Source organism: Acinonyx jubatus, chromosome B2 (assembly GCF_027475565.1).
Source record: "Acinonyx jubatus isolate Ajub_Pintada_27869175 chromosome B2, VMU_Ajub_asm_v1.0, whole genome shotgun sequence".
In the NCBI taxonomy this organism is placed as follows: domain Eukaryota; kingdom Metazoa; phylum Chordata; class Mammalia; order Carnivora; family Felidae; genus Acinonyx; species Acinonyx jubatus.
This window is the reverse complement of record NC_069385.1, coordinates 61,802,375-61,825,416: the sequence shown is the minus strand read 5'-3', so window position 1 is coordinate 61,825,416 and position 23,042 is coordinate 61,802,375. Positions and strand designations below refer to the sequence as shown.

The 23,042-nt window shown below is 43.8% G+C and overlaps 1 protein-coding gene across 5 annotated transcripts in view; it reads right to left on the bottom strand.

Annotated features, from left to right (window-relative positions):
* FAXC (failed axon connections homolog, metaxin like GST domain containing) overlaps positions 1-23,042 on the bottom strand; it is a 78,194-nt gene that overhangs the window by 37,901 nt on the left and 17,251 nt on the right. For all 5 annotated transcript variants that reach the window (XM_053222442.1, XM_053222441.1, XM_053222440.1 and 2 more), the window contains 2 exons: positions 19,213-19,409; positions 10,465-10,688 (listed from right to left, as the gene is read on the bottom strand). In XM_053222442.1, the coding sequence (XP_053078417.1) occupies positions 10,465-10,688; positions 19,213-19,409 (421 nt within the window). The remainder of the gene's footprint in view (positions 1-10,464; positions 10,689-19,212; positions 19,410-23,042) is intronic.

Sequence of the window (23,042 nt, the reverse complement as noted above, 5' to 3'; positions counted from 1 at the left end):
CCTTCGCCTCTCTGACCCTCACTGGGCTTTCTCATCTGTAAAATAACTAGCTCCCAGGGGTGTAGTAAGATACAACATCTTGAAGATGCTGTTAAAAATTTTAAATGTATCTATGGGGCACCTGGGAGGCTGAGTCAGTTAAGCATCCAACTCTCGACTTTGGCTCAGGTCATGATCTCAGTTTGTAGGTTCGAGCCCACCTTCAGGCTCTGCACTGACAGAGCAGAGCCTGCTTGAGATTCTCTCTCTCTGCCCCTACCCCACTCTCACACAGGTGCACGTGCACACTCTCTCAAAAATAAATAAACATTTAAAAATATTTTTAATGTATCTAAATGTCTAAAATTTATCCACACAAAAAAATCAGCCTACTAGATTTTCGGCATGGAAAGAAGGAAAGACTGTGCGAGACACCATACGCACACCCTACTGAATGAAGTAGGCTCAGTTTGTTCTGAATTTCCTCCCTTTTGATAGCTGCCTAAAGCAAGGCCCAGGCCCCTCTTGGGGCCTCTACCCACCCAGTCCCTCCTCCCAGCACCCAGGTCGGCCTTTCTAACCTCCCTGGCTGCCCAAGATTAGATTACAGACATATTTTAGTCACTTGCTGAGTTTAAAAAACACCTTTCCCCAGACCCCCTCCCAGAGATCTGAATTATTTGGCCTGTGCAGCTGTGTTTTATAAGGTCCTGATGTGATTCTAATGCATAATCAGTGCTGAGAACCACTATTATGCTGAGTAGGCGACAGTAATTTGGAAAGGGTTTGGAAACTGCATTAGGAAACACTAATGCTTTGAGGTTCCAAAACATTCCCTTTAGTGTCTATTATTTTCTTCTTTTATCTGTGTGTTTCATCTTTCTAGCTAGACTGACAGACATAATTACTTCTTTTTCTTTTTAAAGCTTTTATTTAACTTTATTTCAGGAGACAGAGCACGCAAGGGAGGGGTAGAGGGAGAGGGAGAATCCCTCTTAGCATGGAGCCCAGTGTAGGCCTCAAACCTACAGTGAGATCATGACCTGAGCCAAAAACAAGAGTCAGACTAACCAACTGAGCCACCCAGGCACCCCAGGCATAATTACTTCTATGTCTTTATTCCTCTGGCCTCAACATATGCTACATGTGTTCGTGTGTGATATATAACCTAACGCTTCTCATCTTTTTCTCATACCTGGTCCAGAAGGCTTCTCCAACCCATCACCTTCACTGGGAGGTATCATGTGTGGCTGCTGTGTCCCAGGTGGCTCCCAGCCTAGGCCTAAATGCCTAATGTGAATGGAGTGTTGTTTGCATAATATAATTAAACAGGGTAGGAAGAGCAGCTATTAAAATAGCCTATTCCAAGCTCACTTAAAAACAAAATTTCCCTGTTCATAAACCTTTGAGTAAAAATAACTTCCAAAGAAGTGGAGGTTTATTGAAAACCAACCACTGTTTATAAAGTAGATTTAATAGCAAGACATATAAACACAGATCATTTAAGGGACCAGACCTTCAGAAGGCAGGAGAGACAGCCAACCATAAATCACACACAGTCCAAGAGATCAACCAAAACTTGAGTGATCTCTATTTTGGCCTCTGCCTTGTTTTGTAGCTTGGAAAGTCACCTCTGCTCTCCCTTGTTTTGTAGCTTGGAAAGTCACCTCTGTTCTCCTCTCTAGAGAACCAATATAAAATCATGAAACCATCAGAAACAGAAGGACACCCCCCCCCCAGAGACCATCTCTAGTTAGAGATCTCACCGCCTATAAAAAGACTCCTCAGCTATCCTGATGGTGGTCAGCAAGCTCACCTTGGAATAATTCCAAAGAACAGCCACTCCTACCACATCACAAGACAAGCCCTTCCAATTCAGGACAGGTCGTTTTAAAGAGCCGCCTCACCCTGACTTGTAATCTGTGGTCGTTCCCCCACGTACACACTCCACCTTCTCCTCTGTCCTCCTCCCCTCTCCCCAAACATGTCCATCATCTGCTGCAACACCTAAGTCACTACCCATTTCCAATATTTGAGAAAAGCTGCTATATGACCCCTACATCTTGGCTTCTGCAGACCATCCTTCCCCAGGATCCTCAAATTCCTTGCCTGAAATTATTTTGAGACTAACCACCTTCCTAACCACCCTTCTCTGGATACACCCTAGTTTGACCAAGTTCCTTTAAAAGATGGATCCCAGGGGCACCTGAGTGGTTCAGTCGGTGAAGCGTCAGACTCTTGATTTCGGCTCAGGTCATGATCTCACAGTTCGTGAGCTGGAGCCCTGCCCGGGCGCCCTGCAGACAAGACCTGCTTGGGATTCGGAAAAAAAAAAAAAAAAAAAGATGGATCCCAGAACTTAACATTGAAACTCTCTGTTCAACGAACACTTGTTGAATGCCTAGTGGGTGCCAGGCACTCAGGCCCTAGAAACAGAAATAAAAACACCAGTGAAGCTGAGGAGACAGTCAAACCAAATCATGAAAACATTAAAAGAAGGTGCAGGGAGTGCTCTGAGGAGGAAAGCACCAAGTGCCTGGAAGCAAGGAACAGATGTGCCCGACACACTGAGAGAAAGACCCAGAAAGGTTTCCTTAAGGAAACAACTTTTAAGCTGAAACACTGGGTGGCATTTAAAAGGCTAGGTTTTTATTGGCTTCTTTGACAGTCCATCATACCTGCGGTATACTGAGAATGAAATCCACAAAAATCCTGAAGTCTCTTTTTCACACGTTTCTCTCCACCCTATATTTGTGGAATTCAATTTGGTGACCTAAGTACAGAATTTGACATTTATCCCTATTAGACTTCCCGTTAAGGTTCAAAGCTTTGATTCCTGGGTTTTTTTTTTTATTATTATTTAATAAATAAATATGTGAAATGGTATGACTTTTGAAACTGTGGGACTCAACTCCAGAAAGTAGGTACTAGTTTTTATTTCTATCAGAATATATCAGCGCCTCCTTCCCACCCCCGCCAACATGCCACATTAAAAAACAAAACAAAACAAAACAAAACAGGGGCGCCTGGGTGGCTCAGTCGGTTAAGTGTCTGACTTCAGCTCACCTCATGATCTCACATTTCCTGAGTTTGAGCCCCATGTCAGGCTCTGTGCTAACAGCTTGAAGCCTGGAGCCTGCTTCGCATTCTTGGGCTCCCTCTCTCTCTGCCCCTCCCCTGCTCATTCTCTGTCTCTCGAAAATAAACAAACATTAAAAAAAACTAACAGAAAAAATAAAAACTTTGCCAATTTGATTGACAGGGCGGTGCCTCATTTGTAAACTTAAATTGTTCTGATTACCAGAAGTTGAATGCTCTTCATGTATTCATCATTTGTATTGTTTTTACAAATTCTCTTTTTATGTCTTCTACCCAGTTTTCTCCTTCAAATATTCACTTTTCTTACTGATTTGTACAAGTTCTTTAAATAGTAACATTAATTCCTTGTCACATGTTGCAAACATTTTTCCAGGTTTTCATTTCAATTTTAACTTTGTTTATTGACATCCAAGAGGTTTTATTTTGCTCAAGAAACCTAGCGATTCAACTTTTCTTTTGTTACTTTTCCCTTTGGTACCATATTTAGAAACACTTTCCGAAGTTCAAGATTATATTAAAGTCTCCCATATTTTATCCTGACGCCTTGATGGTTTCATTTTTTGCATTTAAATGCTTAATCTCTTTGGAATTTATTCAGGTGCATGAAATAAAGGCAGGGGTACTGTGCTTATTTTGTTCCACATGGTTAGCCAGCTGTCCCAACACCATTTACTGAATTAATTTGTGTTTTTTTACCGATTCAAAAGGGCGCCTTTATCATATGCTTTGTCTCCACTTGTGTCCACCTCACACGCATCTGAGACTCAGCATACCCACACCTGAAATTCATGACCTTCCCCTTTTCTCCAGCGTTCTCCAACTCTGAATGGTTATTTGTTCACTAAGTTTTCACGTCAAGAACATGGTTACTCCTTACCCCTGCCCTCCCCATCACCATCTCTCTCCCCTCCCACACACATATCAAGTCCCCAAATTGTGATCAACCCTGTCTCTAGAATATAGCTCTAATCCATCATTTTATGTCCAACTCTACACCATAACTGTAATCCACAATGCCATCTTATTTTTCCTGGACCTCAACAGCCTCCTCACTAGGCCCCCAAATAAATCCACTCTTGGTGCCTCAAGCCACCTCCCTACTTTCAACTTGTGTTAGAACACAACCCAAGATTATGTAAGTGATATGAAGACCATGTGATCTAGCTCCTTCCTACCTCTACCTCATGCCACACTTTGGTTCTCACACAGTTTCTAACACACCAGCCATCTTTTCACTCCTTGAAGGCTCCCAGCTGCTCTTCGTGTCAGAGCCTTCACATGTGAAGTCCCTTCTGTATTCCATGCTAGCCTCCCATCCCACCCCGTTCCTGCTCCTCACACACATGCCTGCCTAACTGTGGCTTATCTTTCAGAGTCCAGCTGAAGAATCACCTCCTCAAAGAATCCTTGAGGAGGGGCGCCCTGGTGGCTCAGTTAAGCATCCAGCTTTGGCTCAGGTCATTATCTTGGGGTTTGTGGGTTCGAGTCCCACATCAGGTCCTGTGCCGACAGTGCAGAGCCTGTTTGGGATTCTCTCTCTCTGTTCCTCCTCTGCTCATGCTCTCGCTCTCTCTCTCTCAAAATAAATTTTTTAAAACTTACAAAAAAAAAAAGAAATATAAAAGAGGCAGAAGATGGGGTTTTGATGAGTTTTATGTCATTTTTATAACATCAAGTGCAATACCAGGCACATAGAATTGTACGATAGAGAAAAAAATACTTGCAATATATTAGGTGAGGAAAAGACAGGTTGGAAAATTATGTGCGTGTATGTGTGTGTTTTCAAAAATACATATACGTGACTCAAAATTACACACATATATATATGGAAAGACATGCACCAAAATGACAACTGTGGTTAGCAGTAAGTAATAAGATTACAGTGACATAGTTTCCTTCTCAGTGTTCTTCTGAACCTTCCCAACTTCTACAATTACTACTAAATTTAAAACTCAGAGGAAAGGTTTTTTTAGACTTGTTTCCCCAAAAACAGTGCTCTTTTTTTTAATATATGAAATTTATTATCAAATTGGTTTCCATACAACATCCAGTGCTCATCCCAAAAGATGCCCTCTTCAATGCCTATCACCTACCCTTCCCTCCCTCCCACCCCCTCATCAACCCTCAGTTTGTTCTCAGTTTTTAAGAGTCTCCTATGCTTTGGCTCTCTCCCACTCTAACCTCATTTTTTTTTTCCTTCCCCTCCCCCATGGGTTTCTGTTAAGTTTATCAGGATCCACATAAGAGTGAAAACATATGGTATCTGTCTTTCTCCAAAACCAGTGCTCTTAATGGAGTTGTGTTACATACAAAATCTGTGGCAGTGATAATGATAATAGCTAATACTTATTTAGCATTTTTATGTGCCAAACGCTATAGAAAGTACATTACATAAATGCTTATTGAGTCCTCGTACTCTATGATGAAGGCATTGTCCTGACCCCCCTTCTGTAGATGAAAAAGTTCAAGTTGTTCATGGGAAGTCACACAGCTGCTAAGTGTGTGGAGTCCAAGATGCAAACCCCGGGGATCTGACTCCAGAAATCCTTCTCTCATAAACTACTTCCCAAAAACCTAACCTTTCTGCTCTTGATTTTTACATCTTCCATGGTTTGTTAATTCTCACCCTTTGGGGAGGGGATAGAAATAGACAATATATGCACTTCTTGCATGAGATGAAAATCAGGCATCCACTACATGTGGTATCTCTGCTTCAAACACACCCACCTTCCCAAAGGGGACATGGGAACAAGCAGAACCGAATGGAGATTAGCACTGACCACTAGGCAATCCTCCCCCCATTACTGGCTCTCACAGCACCACAAGCCTCTCTTTCCAGCCCTCATCACAGTTGCGTTTTACATTTGCTTGTTACTTGACTGCTTACTGTGCCAGCTGCAATTCTGAGCACTTTACATGTGCTTCTTTTCACCATTATGGTCCCCATTTTATACATAAGGAAACTAAGGCCTAGAGAAGTTAAGAAACTGGCCCAAGGTCACAAAGCTAAGAGGCGATGGAGGTAAGGTTTGACCTCTGGCTCTAGAGGCATTGCTCTCAAATGAATGAATGAAGGTATGTTCTCCATTTTCTAAAAAACCCTCTATCTCTTATTAGGATGGCTTAATTTTATTTCTGTAGGTCCTGAATATTTCTCATATATCATATTTCTAGTATTTTCATTTTTTATTATTGTAAATGGAAATTTTAAATATTTTCTAATTGGTTATTTGAGATATCAAGATGTTTATATGCGTATTACTTTGTAAACTTTTTATCATTTTATTTTATTTCATCATGGTAAGTGTACTCTTTAATCCCTATTCCCTATTTCCCCCATACCCCCACCCACTTCCCCTCTGGTAACCATCAGTTTGTTCTCTATAATTAAGAGTATGTTTCTTGATCTGTCTCTCTCTCTTTTTATTTCCTTTGCTTGTTTGTTTTGTTTCTTAAATTCCACATGAGTGAGATCATATGGTATTCATCTTTTTCTGACTGACTTATTTCACTTAACACAATACTCTCTAGCTCTATCTATGTTGTTGCAAATGGCAAGATTTCATTCTTTTTGTGGCTGAATAATGTTCCATTATATTATGGAACCTTCTTTATCCATTCATCTACTGATGGACACTTGGGCTGCTTCCATAGTTTAGTTATTATAAATAATGCTGCAATAAACATAGGGGTGCATGTATCCCTTTGAGTTAGTGCTTTTGCATATTTTGGATAAATACCCAGCAGTGCAGTTCCTAGATCACAGACTAGTTCTATTTTTAATTTTTTTGAGGAACCTCCATACCGATTTCCACTATGGCTACACCAATTTGCATTCCCACCGACAGTGCAAGAGTTCCCCTTTCTCCACATCCTCACCAATGCTTATTGTTTCCTGTGTTGCTAATTTTAGCCATTCTGACAGGTGTGAGGTGATATCTCATTGTAGTTTTCATTTGTATCTCCCTGAGGATGAGTGATGTGTAGCATCTTTTCATGTGTCTGTTAGCCATCTGTATACCTGTAACTTTGTACACTTGTCGAACTCTTTCCATTAACCGTAATTTTAATTGATTCTCCATTATTTTAGCTATATAATCTCTTCATTTCTATAAATAAAAATTCTGTCTCCTCCTTCCCAACATGAAGACATCATCTTTTCTCAACTAATCTTTATTGTTTAAATTTAATTCTTTATTTTTATTTGAATTTAATCAATTTTTAAAACTACATCCGTAGATATGTACTGCCTATATTTTAGTCTCTCTCTACCACCTACCCCCTCAGGCCCAAGCCATTCACTATGACACCAACAGAGCCACTTTTCTAAATCACAAATATGGCTCTTTCTCTCTTATACTCGGAAGTCTGTACCACCTCCATGTTTTCTGTATGATAAAGTCTCTCAGCATCATTATTACTTTTTATAAGATGACCCCAAACTACTTTTTAATCTTCATTTAGACCATGATTCCAAAAACCCCTCATTCATGATCCCTTTTCTCATGATTTCCCCAAATGGTCCTTCCTTATTTTCTTCCTTGGGACAACCATTTACTTTCTGGGGCCAACATGACTGCCACCTCTACTCTGGCTTCCCAAGCTTCCCTGTCATTTCATCCCTGCTCTTGCCATGTCTTCAGAGCACCACACATAGACCTCTGTCATGGGACTTGTCACAGCCCAACTTGAACATGGGTACTTATTTAGAGCAGAGGTCAGCAAATTTTCATGGAGCATCAGATGGTAAGTATTTTAGGCCTTCTGGGCCATATTTGATCTCTGTTGCATTTTTCCCCCCTCACATTTTAATAGTAAAAACGAGTTTTAGCTCAGAGATGATTAAATAAATAAATAAACAGGCCACCAGCTATGGGCCATAATTTGCTTATTTCTAGTTATAAGTTCATCTCTCCTAGTTATAAGTTCGTCTCTCCCACTGAACAGGTATCAGCTATCTGAGAGAGGGGACAATCTCTTACTCATTTTTGTATTCCCCAGCTCCTGCCACATAGAAGGCGTTCAATCCTTTAAGTCAATTGAACTGAAACATCAATAATTAATTTCTCCTGATGAGTCAAATACATCCCTGGACAATTTCCCCAAATCTTGAAGTACCTTAACAAAAGTCATTATGCATTTTCAGTCTCTTAGGCATCTTAAAAGTCAGCTATATCCTCAGGGGAGGGGGGAAGTAATGCTTTTTGCCTCGTTTAGTAAGAAAAACTCTGATGTTCAGCCAAAGAGCCTCTCCCTCCCCAAAGGCAGCAAAAGTGCTTCTCCTATAGAGACTAGGCTGCTCCCGGGGCCCCCACACAGAACAGAACTCCAGCAAACTCCTTCTTTTCAAGTAACTGAATCAATTTCTCATTTCAGGAAATCATCTAGACTTGATGCTGTCTGGAGTACTTGCCAGGTACCCACCCTAGCCATCAACAATAGATCTACCTCCCATCTCACCATAATTGGGGAAGAAGGATTTTGCTAACTCATTAAGTGCCAGAGAAACATAGATAGTTACCATTACTCTTTTTATTTTTGAAAGAGAGAGAAAGAGACAGAGCATGAACAGGGGAGGGGCAGAAACAGGGGGAGACACAGAATCCAAAGCAGGCTCCAGGCTCTGAGCTGTCAGCACAGAGCCCAACGCGGGGCTCGAACCCATGAACTGTGAGATCATGACCTAAGCCAAAGTCGGACACTTAACCGACTGAGCCACCCAGGTGCCCCTGGTTATTATTATTCTTATTGCTATCACCCTGCTCCCCTGGTTCTCCCAACCAGACAGAGTTCTCCAGAAACTGATGATTACCACCTCCCTGGTTAAGAAACCAACAGTGTTAAGTTTTTTTTGAAGAGCAGCACTTTATTGGCATAATCTCTGTCTTAACTTTGAGAGCTCAATGCCTGGCTTGCTGGGGCTCCCACAGCATGAGCTAGAAAGGAAGCTGAGAACAGGGAGAACCAGTACTAAGGAGAAAATGGCCCACTGCATGTCTGCTCTGTGAGGCTGAGAGTCCAGTACTGTTTCCACGGGAACAAGGCAAACTTGAGGCTAATCTTAGCTTCATACCTACAACAGGCAAGCCCCTCTGGGCCCAGAAAAGCAAAGAACCAGAAGATACAGGCAGCGTCAGTCTTCAACCCAGGCAGTGCTTTTGAACATCTGTGTAGAGCAGGAGCCAACAGCAACCCCCCCACAAGACAAAGGTGGCAGAGAGCTGGCCATGCTCTTGGGATTCTCCCCCTGCAGGCCAGGGTTCAAGGGAGGACTCCAGGTCTTATGAACATCTGGAGTGCAAAGCAGGGAAGGAGCCAGAGTGAGTCACCCTGTAGGGGGCAGGTTATACCCAGCAAAGGCCCCAGTTCCTGGAGCACCAGATGGGTTTCAACAAAACAAGCCCCAAACCCCACTTCCTAGAGGAGATGAGGAACCCAATGTGCTCTAGAATGGAGGGGGCCAAAAGACAGTTAATAAAAACCCACGTCCCCCAGGCAAAATAAGCAGTCGCATAAGACTAGGTCCCATGACTAGTCACACAGAGGGCTTGGCTCCCGATATGCACTAGTTGTCTCCAGGAGAAACCATCATTTCACACACAGGAGCTTCTGAATTCAAATGACCGTGTTTACTAGCTGACATAGTTAAGACTCAAGCTCTGCCCAGTACAGAATCGCATCGGCCCAGCCACCTCCAGTGTCCAGCGAGGTGACAAAGGACACATAACTCCACTCTCAGTAGCCTCAGCTGCCCAGACCTACGCTGCTCCGGGCTTCTCTCTGAGGGGCTTCCCCAGCACAGTTCAACCCACTGTGCGCAGTGAACGCAAACTCAGAAGAGTTACGACATGCTGGTAAGAGGAGGCCTGAGATTACAAACGCGAAACGTGAAAAAGGACTCGGGGCACGTGCACGAACCTGCGCCGCCGGCCTTTCTAGTAGCTTGAGGTCCCCCGGATACACAGTTGACGCTTCAAGCACGCGTGCTTACAAGCAGCCCTTTCACCCTGGCCTGTGTACACGTGAACGAGCTTCCCTGCCCAGAAACGCCCTCCGCTCACAACACGCGCCGAGACGCCAGCAGCGTTTCCGGCCAGGCAGCCGTGCCTCGCCACATGCTACGTTCTCTGCTCGCGGGGGCCCCCCGGGGTCCCCCCACCCCCCGCACGAGACTGTCTTGCCCTAGCGACTGGGAAGAGAGACACTCGCTCCTGGAAATGAGGCGATCTGGTTAAATGGGGGGCGGGGGGGACTGCAGCCTCCAGGTGGAAGCAAAGAAACCAACCAACCAAAATAAAACTTTAAATCAGTACGCTAACAGTGCTTTACCAATCATGCAAAAAGCAAGGATAGAAAACATAGAATATAGAAGGTGTGGTACGTTACCCAAGAGCCCTGCCAAGGACCGCATGTCCTTCTCCATCAGCATGTAAATCTCCTCCTCCGAGAAGCGGCCAATGCCGTGGCCGTGCATCTCGCGCTTCACAATTCCTTTCGTTATGTGGCACACGACCCACCTCAGCAGGTTACTGAAGGGACCGCCACCACTAAGAGAGAGCATCTTCCGGGTCTCATTGAGATTGTCCACCCACTGGCAATAAGCTAACGTCCTGGAATTGTGTGGAAACAGGTTACTACCGGGCATTAGATACATGTCAGCTCCACAGAGTCCATTTCCACGGAGTGCGTCAGAAGTTCGCACGCTCCGGAGGAAATGAGTCAGCGCAGCTTTTACAAAGAGCAGCGTGCATGGCAGATATTACCACAGTTTCTGGTCAGGGCCTAGACCTCGGGTCTGGAAGAGAAACTAAAACAAATCCAGGTAACGATGCCATGCTACAATGCCACCAAACCTCTCTTGGCACCCGCCCTCAGATCCACGCCCCTCACCCCCCCCCCCCAACACCTCCCAAGGCACGCTTCTGCTTCCTCTGAGGCAACCCCTCAGAAAATACTAGAAACCCACTACAACAGGCTTTTAGGTGCGTACCTACAGGGACCCCAGGAAGGAGGCACAGTGACTGCGGTGCTGGCTTCACTCCTTTCTTGATCTAAGTAATGGATATGCAGGTATATGCTCTGTGGTAATTAATTAAGCTGCACTTTTGTAATTTGGTGCAATTTGGGAGTGCATTTTATATTCTACAGAGTCAAAGAGTTTTTTAAAAAAGGAAAACTTTTGCCTTTTTGACAGAGGATTAGGGAGTAGGTAGACCTGTCCATGTTTATTATAAACTATATAAATTATAAATATTACGTATAGGATTTGCTCTCCAGAAAGTCAACTCTGCTTCAGTTTGTTGCTCCAGGGCTCTTAAAGCGAACACAAACACCAAAGGAACTTAGTTGAGTTGTTTTTCCCATCTGGGTGATGCTCCTGGCCAAACGCTCCCGTCCAGGAGTTCCCATGTTCTGTGCACAGACAGCTAAGCAGCTACCCGCTGTCGGTGCGGTGTGCTGGCTGCAATACTCAGGCCGACACTGATTTTGTTCTCGGAACTTGTGCAATTGCAGGACTGTTTCTACGGCTAATAAAGCTGGTAGATAGAAATTAAAACGGTTTCCTGCTGAAGGCTGAGAAAAGTATAGCTGTGAGAGTAGAGACATAAGATATTTTAGTTTCTCCCCATAATGAGCAATAAAAGATATACTGGTAGTCGTCTCTACTCCTAGTGTTAGTTGACAGAGCAATGATGGCCACTTTGGAAAAATATGTTTGCAGAGAGAACACAAGGAATCGTAATAAATTATAGCTACTTTTCTACCTCGTCTTTTTAAAAGAAAAACAGAGTCCCTGAAATGTTGATCATTTTATATAATTCTATTCTTTCCCATCTTCTTTTCTCTACAAAAGGAAGAAACAGAAGATTTCTGTAAAAAACTTTAAGCATTCCTGATTTTTACTGGAAAAGTCCTACAGCCAATTTCAACATACCCTTTGTACTGTAACCGTAACTCTTCTTTAGTACCTTTTTAAAAGTGCTTAGAAATCTTGTTAGAAAGCTTTGGGTACTTCTTTTTGTAAATTTCTCGAAATAAAGTATTGAGTCAGGGAATGGATTTTGCTGAAAACAGGAAAAAGTACATTGCAATGGTAAGTAACAAATATGTACAGTCAGAGCAGTCAATGGATCCTTTGACATAAAAGAATCTCACATTTACTCTAGTACACTCTTTATAAAACATGAAAACTAAATGCTTTCCTATTTGTTCTTCTTTTTACACCTGCAGTTATTAAGGTATACATTCTCACATTCCATTAGAATAACTCAGCACTGTGATTCTAATTGTACTAGATTGAAATGCAATAAAAGGGCTATGGCATCCTTGATTATTTTGCAAGTCCATGATCTGAGAATAAAAGTAAATTATCCCAAAAAGTGTGACCAGGTAATAGCATCCAGGAAGCATCTAAAGAGTAAAAATGAGGAATATGGTGGCTCTACACTGACGGGTTGATCTGGGAAAAAAAAAAAAAAGTACCTTCTTTGTAGACAAATTACACAGGTTTTATGATAAGCATAACTGGTCCTGAAGGATGAGCAGAAGCTCACCAGGCAGAGCAGAGGGAGAGGGAGAGAAGGAGTGTGTGTGAAGAGCACTGGCCAGGGGATACAGGAGGCCTGGGGAAGCCTGTAAGAGTAGAGGCTGGAAGGGTGGGCCAGGACCAGATACGGACAGGCCTGAGACAAAGGGTGCTGAACTTTATTTTGGAAGCAAAGTTTATCCACCGAAAATTTTAAGCAGATAAGAAACGTAATCGGTGTGTCGATGGAAGTGTAGAAACCACCGGTAGGAAGGCTGCTTAGAAGACTATGGCAAGACCCAAGAACTAGACCAATGGCAGGGGTGGTGGGCGGGTGTGCGGGGTGTACGGGAAATGCAGAGGAGAAACCCTGAGATATGAGAAAAAGAGTCTGTTGACCAATGGATTAGGTAAAAGGAGAGATTAGGTATTTTCTCTCAGGCTGATGGTTTGAGAGGATGATAATGCCATTAACCTTTATAGGCGGGCACACATCAGGTACAGATTTAGGTGATGAAAGATGCATTAAGCTGTTGCATTTGGAGGTCCCATGGAACCCCCAAGTGAGAATATCCAGAGGTTGAGAACTCAGGAGACAGGTTTGGATTCAAGATAGAGAATTTGTGGGTGAGGGCATATCAGTGAGAGTTCTAAAGCCGTCAGAGGAAAAGGGGTCACCTAAGGAAGTTTCTAGGGTAAGGAGTGGTAATAGGGCATCCACAGTTCAAGGACCAAGACAGAAGGTGAAAACGCCAGGCTGGAAAAACGCCAGCTTGGTGAGAAGTAGAGACACTGCTTTCTTGGAGATGGAGAGAAGGGAAGTGTCGCAAGACGTGAGGGGCTGCAGAGAGGTTCAGAGTTCCTGCCTAGTGACTTCACTTTCCTCCATAGAGCAGGAAATGGGGGCATGGGCACAGGATGAGGATGCAGCGATGGAGAGAGAGCTTTGGATGACTACTGGGTTCGAGTAGCAGATGGGGTTGGAAGAGGCAGCCGTTCTAGGTCACACAGCTAAGCTGGTAGGAAACCCTACCAATGCAATGGTGTAAGGTTCTCTTCCTGCCTTAGCGTGTTGAATGCAGGGCACAGTAAAAGGAACAATGGGTTGATCTGGAAGTCTATAGCTAGAGGTAACCTGAGAAACTGGTCTTCCTCTGTTCTCTTTCCCACCCTGCTCTTGGTTTCTTTCCTCATTCACTCCCTGTGCCCAATACTGTAGGCCAGTGTCAGGGAAGAGAAGCAGAGGGCCAGGCAGGCTCTATAAGGGTCAACCCCTGTGAAGTGGGTACAAACTTTGAATACCAAAGAAAATGGGTAACTCACGGATTCCTGAATCAATCACTGCAGGCAACAGACCTCATTTACACATGCTTCCATGTCATTACAACCAAGAATCCACCTCCTCCCATAACCAAGCTTCTTGCAAACTATTGACACTTGACGGAAACCACTCTCCTCCAAATCAACGATACCTCCTTCTTGCAAAATCCAAATAAAGACTCTTTCTATATTTATCTTTCTTGAGCTTTCTGCAACATCTGGCACTATCGGCGTCTTTCATAGAAGAGCCCTCCCTCAGCTTACGTCGGTCTCTACTGCGTTTCCTGCCCCCTCGTGCATATTCCTCAGATTTTCATCGCTATTCCTCCTACCTCTTACTCCACACTTGTGGGGTGATCTAATTCACACCCCGATTTCAAACTGATGACTCCCAAACCCATACCCAGCCCAGACCTTTGTCCTGACACCCAGGGATCCATGTGAGGCGTCCTCAGGAGCTGCAAACCCACATTTCCAAAATCAGACTCATCAGCTTCCTTCCCTTCAAATCTGCTTCTCCTCGCCCAAACCTGAAAGAATCCCAGGTGTTGTTCCTCACTGCTCTCTGTCCCTCACTCCTGACAGCCAGTCCCCCCTGTGAATTTGCCCTTTTCTCCAACTCAATTAGCACATCATTCAGCACAGGTCTCCTGACATCCCTTCAAGGCCCTTCAGAAACCCAATTGCCCCAAGGCAGCCACAGTGAGCTCCTAAAACACAAATCTAGTCATATCAGGCTGCTCCTCAGAGTCCTTCATGAACTCCCCATTCCTGAGCTTGCACACCAGCCCTGCTCCCACAGTCTGACCCAGGCCTGGTCTGGCCATTCTCTGGCCTCATCCTGTTGCGGATGCTGCTACTCTGCCTGGACATCCTAATCTTCCCCTGCCACCCAGCCCCTTCACCCACCACTCTGACTGTCCCTAGCTTCTGTTGTGACACCGTGTCCTCTGGGAAGCCTTCCCCTCATCACTCCAGCAGGTGCTGGCTGCCTTTCCTCAGTTCTTCAAATTCTACCCCAGCACCAACCATTAGGATGGCTCAACGTCTCCCCCAGCCTAAGAGTCACCTGAGGACAGAGATAGCATCTGATCACCTTGCTTCCCCACCACCCCCTCCAACATGGAGCCCGGCCACAAGTAGTCATTCATTAAGTTTACTGAAAGAATGAACTATTGATTTAAATGTAAAAAAGCTTCACTTCTGAGCCAGCTACTGCCAAGTAGTGTTTCTATGGGGTGACAATATTTAAACAGAAAGATGGAAAAAGAGAAATGCCTTTGAAGAATGAAGAAGGGGCTGACATGTTCCCTTCTGAGGTCTGCGTCACTCTCTACTGGGAAGAAGCCCACTGCACAAGGATTCATGAATCATTAACTGGAGAGGGCAGGGAGGGCCAATGTGGAAACTAGACTAGGCTGAACAATTAAAATAATTCATCATTCTGAGAACCTCTTTCAGGAAGTTGATACTCATTTTCTTTATTGCAACTGATATATCTGATCTCTTCTGCAAAATGGGGTCAAGGTTTCTTTTGAAGATTGATTAGCTTAGTCGGAACAGAAGAATAAACACTGTTCAACACTTTTTAAAGGAGCTCAAGAGGCCAGGAAAGAAGAACTGACCCTGCTGTTTCCATGAAGATATCTCTCGTTATAACCTAACATGAGGCCTTGCCCATAGCAGAAACGATATTAACCTGTGGGAAACTACACACCATGGCAAACTACCATTTGATGAGTGAGTCTTTGCATGTGCCCTTCCTGGCCATGAAGATGCCTTTCTCCGTGTCCTGCTACATCCCTGTCATCTTTTGCTTGTCTTCTGCATGCGTGAGGGTGCAGGAGCATACAACCAGCTTCTGTGGCTTCACGGAGTTACATAGGCACTAGACTCTAAGCCCCTCCAAACAGGACCTCTCGCTACATCTAAAATGGGGGTAAGGGGAACAGGGAAGAGGGGGACACATCAACCCAGTTGTAATCAGAGAGAGAGACTCCTGGCTTTTAGACAAGATCTTGGGTAAGTCATTTTCGTAAGGATCCTACCTCCCCCAATCAGTGAAACTATACCAAAAGCCAAACTCAGAATTTAAAAATCATGGCCAACCTAGAAGAAAAACTGAAATCCCTGTTCTAATGCCTCTATTTTAACGGGCCAAAGTGGGATGACTAGATGGCTTGACCACTGTGCCCTGCACACTTCCCTGTGGGTCTGGAAGACTCTCAACACACTAGTGTCTCATACAAAAGCAGCTGCAGTGTCTGTTACCAAAACTCAATGCCATTCCACTGATTTGACCACGTGTCTCTCATACTTCCCTTTATACCAACTTCCTTGCGTTGGATCTAACGTAAGCATCCAGTGGAACGAAGAGGATAAAAACCTGTCTTCTTCATGTCCAGTAATAGTTTTATAATGCAAGTTGGACATGCTTATATGGATTTCAAGTGCAAGAAAGCCCACTTTTATAGCAGAGTGTGCTTACTTGAGCAACGCTGAAGCAGAGCCTCAGAATTATGTGATGGTATTTACATAACAATGCCAGCTTGCCATTGTCTTTGCTTTTCAGAACATCATACCTAGAGTACTTTTATAGTTTCAGACCAAAATAAACGTATCTGAAAACTTCAGATAGTTTGAATCAATTGGGTCAATTGATTTCCTCCCCTCCACCGCTGTAAATACAGACAGCCTTGGAGCTTGCTGAGTGTCAGGATTTATCAAGTTCTCATGAAAAGCTCATACTTGCAGTATTATCCTACATACTATGGGCCATTCTTTAGGCCGGCCCTGGTTTCTACGGGTGCACATCTTGTGTGTGGCCCTCAGACAAGACAGGGGAACGAGAGGAGCCTGAGGAAGAATGTCCACAGACTCTGCCTCAGGCATGTTCTTACCGGAGCGACAGGGGTCTCTTCTCCATTGGGATTTAGAGCTCACGGGAAAGCCCATTCGAGGTCTCCTCAAGGCGAGAACATGGCTAAAGGTTAAGAGACCTTATGAAACAGAGGAAGGCTTGTTTTTCCTTCTGCTGCTAGGGACCAAAGGGGATTGAAGGAATTAGGCATTTGTCTTTGCAAGTTCACTGGATATTTGTATCTCAGTCAAGACCTGACCTTCCACCTTCACTATTTCTTCCTCAAATTAACCTTTGAAGAGGCACACAGGAGAAATAGTAGCTAACCTCCTCCCCACCCCCCAAAAAAAACATACACTGTAATTAAAGAGTGGATTAGAAAAGCAAAAGTATCCTTAGAAGAGTCTACGTATGAACTAAGCAACTCCCCAAGCACTTGGGTGTTTATGGTCCATAAAATTCATATTCGTCCCACCAGGGTACCACCTCCCAGCCCACACCCAACCCTCCCCTACCGAGAGCTGCCTCCCGTCAAGTATTAGCTGGCGCCTGTGCAGGGAGAGAAGGGGAGGGAAGAGCAGAAGGTGAACTTCTACCGGGGAGCAAACATATAAAACATCTGCACACCCAGAGCAAAAAGCAGTGACAGGTGGTACTTGGGAATCTCGCTGGATCAAAGCCTTTCTAACTGGAATATACACTTTATGAACCACTACAAAAATCAAACGGTTGTAGCAAAAGTACCAATAAAAATGTAAGGTGACTTTCAGCCTCTTTTCAGGCAGCTCACAAAGCGACAGCTCTCCGCATTAATGGAACGTCAATCAAATGAGATGCTCTGGGGGCTGCATCAAAAGAGGGCACAGAGGTCAGGGTGGCCCTGTGCTGTTTCTTCATTTCCCTCAACTGCTGCAAAGTGGGGACCAGAACCTGGCAAGCAAGTGACACGGGCTCTGTGCCACAGGCTTTTCCCTGAGGCTAAGCACATCGCATGCAGTCATCCATTTGGCCCATCCTGCAACCCCTGCACTCTTTAAGAGGGGAAGTCCAACGGTTCTTCACAGGTTTCAAAAGGAAAACACCTGGGTTCATTCCGGGAGAGGAGTCTATGATGACTTCCATGCTAATCGGCACCCCTGCCTCCACTCTCTGCCTGGTTCCCCCTTGCTCCCACCCCTTTCACCTCCACAGGAGAGGGGGAAGAGAAGTGGTTGTTTCAGGTCTGCCCTGGAATCAACCGGGCAGGAACTGCAAGCAGAAAGAGGAAAAGAGAAGTAGAGAGTCACTTAAAATCCAAGACAGGGGACAGCAAGTTTCCATTTAGAAGGAGAGCTGAATTGATGAAATAGGAAGGTAATGGGGAAGAACTTCTCTAATCAGCTCCACGCTGAGTGTCTCTCTCAGTGGAGGACGTAAAAACTGCTCACTGCGTGAGCAAGTGACCCAGGAGTAACAATTAATGCCCAAAAAAAGTGGGCTTCATGATTCTTAATTAAACCTTTGGAACAAGGTAAGTTTACAGAAATCAGAGAGAAAACTTCTCTTATCCACTGGAGTGCACAGAAAGGTACAAAACTCCAGAAAATGGATGAAGGGAAAAGAAAAAAAACCCCGCATGACCATGACTTTGTAAACCAAGAGGAACCGCATCTATTTCACTCACGTGTCATAGCCAGCACAATGCCACATGCAGAACACAGACAACTCATCAACACAGACAAGGAAGACAACCTAGGAGCCAGCCAGTCGGGGCAAAGACACCCAGAGAGCAGTACTGCAGTTTATTTCTGGAACACGAGAGAAGCTCTTGTCGTCTCAGGAAAACTGGCAATAATTTTACAAAGCTTGAATAATTTACTTCACCTGAGACTTCTATCCTGACTTAGTCTTCTGTTCCCTCCTCTGGGTATCTGATGTACCTTTGTTTTAATTCGGCAGTTTGTGGTAGTAAAGGGCAGAATCCATTGAAATCCCTTCCTCACCTCAGTGAGATCAGGGGTCAGCAAACCACAGCTAGGAAGATTTTACGTTTTTAAATAGTGGGGGGGGGGGGGGTCCAAAAGAATAACATTTTGTATTAAATGAAATTTCAAATGTCAGTGTTTTCGCTGCTTTAGCGAAACAGAGTCACGTTCGTCATTTCCACGTCGTCCATGACCTGCATTACAGTGACAGAGTTTAAGCAGCTGCAATAGAGCCACGGCCTGCTCAGCCTAAAAGAGGTGCTAGCTGGGCCTCTACAGAAAATGTCTACCCCTGGTCCAGAGACCTAGACACTTAATGGTCACAGCTTTGACCCCAAGTCAGTCAGAATGTAGAGAACTTTGAAAAGGCTGGGGAGTATCTGAGAAGTGCAACAGAACCTGGGCTTCCTCCAAAGGCTGGGGACAGGCCCTGGGCTCTCACCCAGCACGCCCGGGGGACTCACCAGTAGAAGTGCTCCTCCACCATCTTGGTCACTGCTCTGGAGATGGCTCTTTCATGAGGGCCAAGGTTTTTGTTTAAATTCACTCCAAGTTTCTCTTCCAGAAAGTCAATTATGAATTCTGTGCCAGAAACTTTCTCATGATTATATTCAATCCAAGGCATTTTCCCTTGAGCAGAGAGTTTTCCACCAAAATAATTCTGGGCAGAGTAAATTTGAAAAAGAGAAAAGCAATGTTTTGTTTAAATTTCACTGTATGATTAACAGAAACAAACATTCCAACCCTATATTGGTTGGAATATATATTGGTCTAGTGATTAGACCGTTTAAGTAAATGAACTCAGCACATAAACTCTTTAAGGCAATAAATAGTTACTCTTGGAGGAAAAAAAAAAAAAAAAGGATTTACCTCACATGAAGATACTACTTTACTCCCACAGATTTTATCCAGGGCTCTGGTAACAATAGTTACAAAAAAGACCAGAGAGGCAGAGGTAGTGTTGAAATGATCCTGGTTAACAGTTGTCCAGTTACAATGCATGAACAATCCACAAATGCCAAAACGAGTAAATAAACCATAATGAGGCTGGCACTGACCAGGCTGGTAACCAAAGACCTCATCTGAAACCCAGCAGCTCAGGCCTGAATAATGCTTAATACCACTACACTGCAAACAAGTGGTCCCAGAAATTATAACACTTGGGTATAACAATGTGTATCCAATTTACTCGACTCAACTCCTGTGCGGGTTAAAATGTAGATTCCTGGGTCCCAGCCCAGACCTCTGCAGCAGAATCCTGGGAATGGGGCCCAGAAATCTGTGTTTGTGATAAGCTCCCCTTTGGTTCACACCCATGCTAGAATCTTACAGCATCTGGCAGGATGTAGTCCCAGATAGGGGTGGAGTGGGGGGAGGGGGGGGTAGGTCATACACTTTATGAACACTGGGAATTACAGTGACATTTGCTGCCCGCCATATAAAACGTCAAGATCTTAACCATGCTGGTGGAGAGGATTCTGTGGTAATGATGGCATTTATTCTATCAGTTTTGTCAGTAAATCTGGGTCATTTAAGACCTCAAAGTTAATTTTTAAATCTGAATCAATTTTTTGGTTGTCTACACAGCCTAAATTAATCAGATTATTACAAACTCTTCCTCATACTTCATGCAAGTCGATAGTTCAGATACTATTGGCTAATAGCAATGTTAGCTCCTGCAGAGGAACAGAACTCTCAAAACACTGTGCGTGGGAAAGTAAAGTGCTATAACCACTTTGAAACCATTTGACAATTTCTTTAGAAGTTAAATATACACCAGCCATATGATCTAGCCATGTCACTCCTAGGTAGTTACCCAAAAGAAAAGAAAGCATATACCCATGCAAATGGGTGTACATAAATGTTCATAGAAGGTTGATTTGTACTTCAAAACAAAAACAAAAACCAGAAATGCCCTTGAGAAGTACATGAATAAACAAATTCTGGTATATTCTTACAATGGAATATGACTCAGCAATGAAGAGGAATGAACTATTGATACACTCAATAACACAGATGAATCTCAAAACAATGTTGCTATGTGAGATAAACCAGACACTGAAAGAGTACTTGCTGTAGGATTCCACTCATATAAAACAAACGCCAAATAAAACAAACTCATCTATAGTGACAGAAAGCCAACCTATATTTGCTAGGGATGATGGGAGACAGGCAGGGACAGGATTACAAAGGAGCACAGAAATCTGGGGGGTAAGGAATACTTGCTATCCTGACTATAGTGATGTTCACTTGAGTATTTACATGTCAAGATTTACCAAGTTATACATTTTAAATATGGGCAACTTATTATATGTCCATTATATCTCAATAAAGCTTTTTCTTTAAAAAGACAGCATGAGATAAATTTTAAATGTATCAACCCTCTACATCTTTAAACTTTTCTCTGAAATAGAGGTCAGCAAACGTTTTCTGTGAAAGACCAGCCAGTACATTTCAGGCAGGCCATGGGGGCCTCTGTCACAACTCAACTTCACAGTTGTAGCATAAAAGCAGCCACAAACAATATAGATACGAACAAGTGTGGCAGTAAAGGGTTGTTTGGGGGCAATGAAGTTTTCATTTCCTTTTTGACTTTTTTCAACTACTTAAAAATATAAAAGTCCTTCCTAGTTCACAGGCCCGATTTGATCCACAAACCTATAGCCTGCTGACCTCTGCTCAAGGGGTATCCAGTAACCCTCATCGCATCCTCGAGAAACAAAATAATCTTAAATTACCATTTGCATCAAGCCCTGGACAAGTAGATACCTCCTTGCAAAGATGACAGAAAACTCTGCCAGGGCCCCACTCAAGAAGACACCTGGTCAAATCCTCCTTTTGGGCTCAAAACCAAAATTTACTGAGAAATGAAAAAACTACTGTTTTTTGTGGGAAACCATTGGGTTTAACAATGGTAACTATCATTCTAGTTTTCACCCAAATCACAGCAAGGTTTGCGCATGAATTTCCCCCAAAACCAAACCATATATCTCACCACAAGGGATAAAAACATAGAATGTTGCCAGTTTTCTAAGTCAAGTCTCTCTGTGTCTAGAAATTTTGCTTGCCAATTGCACGTGGTATATACTAAGCATACCTGAAGACTATGTTGGCCTCCAGCAAGATAACAGGGTTACAGCTGGATATCATGGCCCTTAAAGGCAATTATCTATTTAAGCCCACAGAACTGAGCTTAGACTATGCTTGAAGGTCCTGGGCTTCTCAAACCTTTGAGGTAGTATCACTTTTCTGCAGAGTTGAGCAGGTACTAGTTAAATGTTGCCACTCCTGTCTTTGGTAGAGAATAATGGGGACTTTAACTGGTCCCTGTCTCTTGGTATGCTGTATCTCATTGCTTATTCTAAAGAAATTCATTCTGTGCCTAGCCTAGAAAAGGGAGTTATTGGGGCCGCTGTTAGCCATATGTTTTTGTTGTGATTTGGAAAACAGAACATCCTCTGGGTAAATAGAGTCTATGCCAGGGTTCACAGCTTGGCAAGCAGAAGTGGGTCCAGATGTCGCCCCTACTCCCCAGCCAGGCTCTGTTGTGCAGCGAACAACCTGCACAACAATACATGGCAACCCTAGACATTTCCCTTGATGTTGACCAGGAGAAATGTCACATGCCTCTAAAAGTTGCTATTACATCAGACATTCTCATGTGTACACTAAAGATCTAGATTTACCATATAACATAGCACCTCTTTCAGATCACCCTTGATAGCACCCATATCCTCCTAACACAGCCCCTTCAGGATTCTTGTCATTTGCAGATGGATTCTATCCTGCACACTGACACCAGAGGAAACTGCAATGCAAACAGCAGAGAGAGAAATTTCTGTGCTGCTCAAAATTATCCAGTGGTTTTACATGGGGCTATTCTAACCCTTTCCACATAGCAGTCTAGGCCTATGCCCTCTAGCTGCTGCCCACCTGCCCAGCCCCCTTGCTATCAACCCCTCCGGTTTCCTGGATTTCAAACTGCCCACACCCGTGTCAAGGTCTTTGCCACCCCTCTGACTTTGCACACTCTTTACCTTTTACAGGGATCCTTTTCCCCAACCTCTGCCAAGTCGTATCTATCCTAAAATATTTAGTTCAAATTTCACCTTGTTGGTGAACTATTTCTCCCAGGTGCAACCATCATCTCCTTTCCTCCATGCTTCTGTCATGCAGCGTACGTTCCCCTCTTCTTATAATATTACAGTTTGTACCTCTGCCTTTCCTTCTGAACCAGCCCCTCTCTGAGTATTTGGTACATTTTTATCTAGATCGCTTTTAAAAACTGGATTAG